Source organism: Poecilia latipinna, unplaced genomic scaffold (genome assembly GCF_001443285.1).
Source record: "Poecilia latipinna isolate Pla-1442-1.1 unplaced genomic scaffold, P_latipinna-1.0 Scaffold71, whole genome shotgun sequence".
In the NCBI taxonomy this organism is placed as follows: Eukaryota; Metazoa; Chordata; class Actinopteri; order Cyprinodontiformes; family Poeciliidae; genus Poecilia; species Poecilia latipinna.
Genome location: NW_015112687.1, coordinates 205,149 through 211,410, shown reverse-complemented (window position 1 = coordinate 211,410; position 6,262 = coordinate 205,149). Strand labels below are relative to the sequence as shown.

Below are 6,262 nucleotides of genomic sequence, written 5' to 3'. Positions count from 1 at the left end.
CTGATTCGCCAGTAGGGGGCAGCACATCACCATTATTTCTTCAAAGTTAAACTTCAACGTATTCTGGTCTGACCGGTTGCCTTTGCGAAACTGAAAGTTTAAAATAAAATCGGAGTAAAGAAAGGGCAATGACGGTCTCTGTCAGCGACTTTGTTTCACTCCTTTCCTTATGTCACGTTTGTCCTTTATTATCTAAATTTTGGTGGTTAATTCCTAATTTTAATTAGTTTCTTCCACTAAAAGGTGAGAAGGTTTCAGTCATAGCTCGACCTGTTATTCCAGTCTTTACCCAGAGTAAACACGGTAAAGACACACTGGAAAACTTCCTTCTTAATCATTTTGAGTTGACAGCAGCAGACATTTGACTTTACCGTTAAACACCAGCATGGCAGGAATGTCTGAACAATGGACAGAGATAACGCCTGCCACTGAAGAAACTCAGAAGATCTGTGACATGGTGAGCTCCAGTCATTCTTTATAATGTCTACATGCAGCTTCGCAGCTCAGATTTCAATCTCTACTTAATGTTACCGACTCACAGGTGAAGAGAGACGCAGAGACAAAGTGGACCAAACAGAGCTATGAAATATTTAAGGCCATTGAATACAGGGCACAACCAGAGTCAGGAACAAACTTTCTCATCAAGGTGATATATCTGCAGATTTTCTTTGACATCATATTACTTTACTGTCAGATAGTCTGTGTTCCAAGATGTAAATGTGTTTATGTTAACAATTCCAGTGAAACAAAAAAATGCCTTTCTGTTTCTGCAGGTTCATGCAGGAGGAAGTGAATACCTCCATATTTATGCCTACCAAAGCTCTCCGAAAAAGGGAGAGATTAAAACTTTACTGAAGAGGGTAGAGAAACACAAAGAAGGAGATCCTCTGGAGCCCATCAGACCTTTGAACTGATGGGAAAACACAAATTCACCCCGGCAGCCTTTCAGCAAAATTCTATCATTATGATATTAGTGGTTGTTTTATAAAGCTACTTTGCAGTGTGATTTTCAGTCTGGGTGCAATAATATTTGGAAAATGTGCTAAAATATAATAAATATAGCTAAAACCTCTCAAAAGGCTTTTGGTTTTATAAAAATATCTCAAGTCTAAACTTAAGAAACATAAGAAAAAGGACAAAAACAAACAAAAAAAAAACAAGAAGCACAGTGTGTTCACTATGTAGGCATATTGTAAGAATATCTTGATCCAATCCTGAAAAGCAGTCCAAGGTCCTGATCAAAGCTTTTTTTTGAAAAAAAAAAAAAATAATAATTCTATCAGATTAAATTCTATTCCTAAAAATTGGTGGAATCTGGTTTAGGTAAACTGCAAGCATATTTTGCAGCCTCTCACAACAACAAAAAATAACTCTCCAAGGCTTGTTTTGGTGCCTCAAGACAGTTTAGACATCCTCTTGAAATGATTGGAATCAGAAATTCTGCTCTCTACCAGAAATTCCTGAAGGATCGTGTCTGACCAGCAGTTTGAAACTGAAGCAAGTTATGCAGCAAGTCAATGATTCAAAACACAACAGCATGCTCATCTTTAAACTTTAAAAAAATTGAGGTTTTGCTAAACTTAGACCAAGTCAGGGCTTAGATCTAATTGCCTTTCTGTGACCTTAAAAACACAATGTAAAAGACTAATTGGCCTGATTTGTTGAATCTTTATGGCAATTGTTGCTACCAAGGGGGCCTCAACTGTTTATTAGGTTTAGTTCCCACAGGGCCAGGTTGATATTACAAAAAAGTGTGACAAAAAAGAAAAGAAACCTATAAGGAGGCAAATACTTTTTTTTCGCAGCACCATATATTAGAGGTAAGCTTTGTAATAAATCAGAATAAACTTTTAATCTTATATGAAATTGTTTTGATGCTCACTTTGAAATAACTGTAATGTCAGTATAAAATATCTAAATATAGTAATTAAAGATCTATCTCACCAACAATAAAAAGGTCTAATGAACAAGACGAGAAAACAGGTCCAGCTCAGCTCATTGCCTGTCAGAAGCGCCGGGTTTTTGCTAATGATATAAAAACACAGACAACAGAAGTCACTTGAAAACAGTTCATTGTGTCTTTTTTTTAAAAAAAACTTTTGTACAATAACCCCTTGTGAAGAACAAAGATGACTTTTACAGCATTCATTCTGCTATACCATAATGACACTGAGAACAGGTGAAGTGGAGAGGAGCTCTGATTGGTCTGGAGGACAAGAGTCGCCCGCTGAGCCGTCGGTGCTCAGCTAGCGGTGCGCGCGCGCACACACACACGCGCTCAGCTCCAGTCTGGGTTTAAACACGGAGCGAAGAGGCTCTTTTTCCTCAGAGGGATCTTCGCTACACCTTCGGAGGCAGGTAGTGGATTCTGCATCGTTCAACGAAAACCTGAGAGGAAAGGACAACACAAGTAGCGTTAACGTTTTACATTGTTTTTAAGAACGAATAAAGGAATGATAGGGATGTGTTTGTACCTTCAGACTTCTGTCATTGACAACTTCTTCGACGTTCAGCTCTGACTGCATGAGCTTCAACTGGAGGCAGGACAACACAAGACAAAAAAGTAACAATCAGGGTTTTTTTTCTACAAGATAATTTGCCTTGGGATTTACTGCTTATGTATTTGTGTGAGCATATCTAATTAAAAAAAAATACATTGAAGTTGTCAGATACTACCCATTACAGAATATTAATATCCACAAATGTATTTTAATTTGCTCTTGCTTACGTTGGTCTGTTCCTTTCGGAGCTGTTTGACCAGTTTCAGATTGTCGCTGTCTTTTTCTCGTTCTTCCCGCAGCTGCACCACCACCTCCGATTTCTGAGCTATACAAGCCTTGATGGCTTTGTCTCTACTCAGATGGGCTTTCATCAACTGCGAGATGCAGACGAGAGACGTGGGGACGCACGTTACAACTGTGCAGAAACCTGCAGATTTAGTTTTCTTCTGACACTCACCGACTCATAAAGCTCTTTGCAGGTCTGTGTGGCGTCCACTTTTCCCGAGAAGGACACTGTGGGCACAGTAGTGTTCAGGGAGTGGACGATACGGTCGTCTATAGTGCGCATCACCTTCAAGCCTTCCTGAAAAAAAAAAAAAAAAAGACAGTTTTTTATGGCTTAAAGGATCTGTTTTATCCCAGAATATTCATGAACACAACCCGTAGATGGAACTGCTCACCGAAATCTGAACATAGAGGAAAATAATGGTTCATGGTGCATTCAAATTAAGAATAGGACAATAATAGGGCTTGCAACAATAGCCACCCCTTTATACAATCGCGCATCATGTTAAAACCAAACGTATAAATGCATTTTATTGAGATTTTACATGACAGGACAAAAAGAAGAACACCGTTATGAAATGGAAAGAAAATTGTATATTCTATTTTACTTGTTTTTCACAAATACAAATTCATAATAAATATGTTGTGCATCTACAATCAGCCACCAGGAGTCAATAGTTAGTCTTTTTGGAGTATTGTTTTAGTCTCTCAAGTCAATTTTAAACATGTAGGCAAACAAAGTTAGCCAGTTCTTTGCAAAAGATGTCCAGTTAAATCAGATATGATAAAGAAGGTGTCAACATAAATCTCAAAATTAAGTCAAAGATTCCTTTATTTACGTCTGGACTTTAATTGGGCCATTCCAAAACATGAGCATGCTCCTCTTGCTGTATAGTTGGGGTCTTGCTAAAGTGAACCTTCATCTGACTCCAGTGATTTCTACGCCCACTAGTAGGATGCTTGTTCTGCATTTAGCTCCATCTACTCAGACCGGCTTCTCTGTCTTCTCTGATACTGCCACCACGTTGTCTCACTGGGCATTTGTTGTTTTTGAGATGATGTGAAAGTTTAGCTTTCTGCTACATAGAGTTTTGGGTGTAGGGCAAATTTTTCTGTCATACAACCGTCTCCTTAAGCCTCTAGAAAACTGCAAGTGGGAGTTTTTTTTTTTGGCTTTCCTGTCCAGATTTATAAAGCATAAAGCTAAAAGTTGTCAGGTCAGCAGATTATCCCATTGGAGCTGTGAATCTCTAAAGCTCCTTCTGAGTTACCATGAGCCTCTTGGCTGTTTCTATAACTAATGATCTCCTTGTCCAGCCTGCTAAGTGGACAGTCAAGTCTTAAGAGGATTGTTGTCTGCGACCCTGGTTTAAACTTCTCCACATCATCTTCCATGAGCTATCTGCTCTGCTCACTAGCAGATCTCAGGAGGCGTTTGCAGAAAATCTGAATATACGCTGTGATTAAATTACTCACCAGCTGTTTACTAATTGGGTGGCAATTTATTGCACTGGAGTTATTTTGGGGTATTAAAAGGAGATTGATTACAAATGACACACTTTACAGTTTTTTATTTGTACAATTATTATTTTTTTTAAAAAGTATTTTTCTACAACTTTACAATTATGCACAACTGCCCATCAAATAAAACTCCAATAAAAATAGTTCTAGGGTATGAAAATCTTAGCAAAACCCTGCTTGGTAAAAAGTCAGTAATTTGTTTTTCCACAATTCTAATAATTGATGGTTCCTTTCAGGAACTCCGTAATTCTTCAAGTAATTCTGATAATGCACTGATCAAGTAGACTCGGATCAGCTGATGGAGACTCTTTGTGATGCTAACTCCAAGCACACATGCTGCTAGTTTCCAGTTCTGTAATCCAGTCTGGATCCTTGAAGGATCAGGAGGGTCACAATTCAGAGAAAACAAAGAACCGATCATGCCAACCTCTGAGGGCCAAGGACTCCGGTCGATCTCTCACTTTGCAGCGTTTGTGCAAAAACAGTGAATCCATTTAGTTTAAATTACCTGAAACATGGAAAAGTCCTCACAGTTTAAAGTCCCATCGGGCGCCGCCATAGTGGACTGTAGGGTCCTTCACAACACCAGCACGAGATGGCTGTTCAAGACGGTGCCTGAACGGAAACTTACTTAACTCTCTTCAGGAACGGTTTTCATCAGGCATTCAGTCTGAACCCCCGCCGCAACTCCATCATTCAAGAGGCAAAAAACAAATTAGGTTTTACTAATTAGAAACAAAATTTTATTAATTGTTTTATAAACTGAACAAGTGAAAATAAGAGTTCAAATTACCTTAATTCACTTCTGAATTATATACCAAGACAAACTGTTTTTCCTGCATGTTTTTATTTAAGGTTTCTGTTTTACTAAAACATTAAATAAAAGAACTAATAACCATGATATTTTATTCATTTATTATTTACTCACTTTCTAGGTTGTGTTCTGCTAATTCCTCACGCTTTCTGCTGTTTGTGAATACACAATAAAGTCATGCTTCAGAGAACATATCTAGAATAAAAATATATTTTTCATTACATTACCGAATAACAGGCCAACTGTCTTATATGAAACCTGCAGCTGTCAGAGCTTTGTGTCACTGTTGTTCTGATTCAGTACAGCTCACAGGAGGAACTGCTGTCAAATTGGCTGTCTGGAACAGCACAGGAACTGTTTGCACATGACAGTGCCAACCACACAGGACAACCTGCATGTCACCATCATTACAGGAACTGAATCTTGGAGAACGATCTATTTATAGATCATTTTCAGTTATTTTGTTAGATTTGGCTTAAGCTGTTGGCATAACATGTGAAGAGCCATATTTAAAACAATGTAAAATGTTATGCTCAAATGGAACCCATAATTATGGGAAGTCATTTACATTGACAGTTCACAAACTGTGCAATAAGTATGTGAAACCTTTCAAGACACAAAGCGCTCACAGGAGTGTCAATTAACCGGGCCTGTTTGAACTAATCAAAAACACATTCAAAAAATTACACGGAGGCCACGTTAAATGTGTTTTTCTTGCTGGGAGAGTGAAGAATACATTTCAACAACTTGAACTAGAACTTTTTTAAGGCCAGTTTTCCATGCGACCTGTGTTTAGTCCTCGCTGATTCCAAAAATGCCTATCACAACATGGCGGCCACGTTTACGTACAATCCTAATATAATGCGGCGTCTTTTACGTCAGCGTCGTGGAGGGCCTGTTTTTATGCAGCTAGTTGACTTTCAGTAGCTGAAGGGGAAGTGTCCACCCGCTTTTTGCTGCACAGTTTTTGGACATACCGGCTGACGGTAACCCATACAGACATGAATTTCGTCAGATCTCGCCTCTCTGTGGGCAGCCTTTTAGGTTCGTATGATTAGCTTTTTTTTTTTTTTTTTTAGTTAACATGGATCTCAAGAATCAAACTAGCAAACTCCACCTTCTTCATACTTGTTGTTATTGG

At 38.5% G+C, this 6,262-nt stretch overlaps 3 protein-coding genes across 3 annotated transcripts in view; 2 read left to right on the top strand and 1 right to left on the bottom strand.

Moving 5' to 3' along the window:
• The first annotated feature begins 28 nt into the window (after positions 1 to 28).
• Positions 29 to 1,268, top strand: LOC106935077 (cystatin-A5-like). Its single transcript, XM_015015358.1, has 4 exons — positions 29 to 243; positions 352 to 457; positions 542 to 646; positions 774 to 1,268. The coding sequence occupies exons 2-4, from the start codon at positions 386 to 388 to the stop codon at positions 912 to 914; spliced, it is 318 nt and encodes a 105-aa protein (XP_014870844.1). The 5' UTR covers positions 29 to 243; positions 352 to 385; the 3' UTR covers positions 915 to 1,268.
• Positions 1,269 to 2,054: 786 nt separating this feature from the next.
• Positions 2,055 to 4,928, bottom strand: mix23 (mitochondrial matrix import factor 23). Its single transcript, XM_015015347.1, has 5 exons — positions 4,816 to 4,928; positions 2,959 to 3,084; positions 2,729 to 2,875; positions 2,475 to 2,534; positions 2,055 to 2,388 (listed from the first exon to the last, which is right to left on the bottom strand). Exons 1-5 carry the CDS (start codon positions 4,864 to 4,866, stop codon positions 2,341 to 2,343), a joined length of 432 nt encoding a protein of 143 aa, XP_014870833.1. The 5' UTR covers positions 4,867 to 4,928; the 3' UTR covers positions 2,055 to 2,340.
• A 1,073-nt stretch (positions 4,929 to 6,001) lies between these two features.
• fam162a (family with sequence similarity 162 member A) overlaps positions 6,002 to 6,262 on the top strand; it is a 9,467-nt gene continuing 9,206 nt past the window's right edge. The window contains exon 1 of the mRNA XM_015015333.1: positions 6,002 to 6,165. Within this exon, the coding sequence (XP_014870819.1) occupies positions 6,123 to 6,165 (43 nt within the window). The 5' untranslated portion in view covers positions 6,002 to 6,122. The remainder of the gene's footprint in view (positions 6,166 to 6,262) is intronic.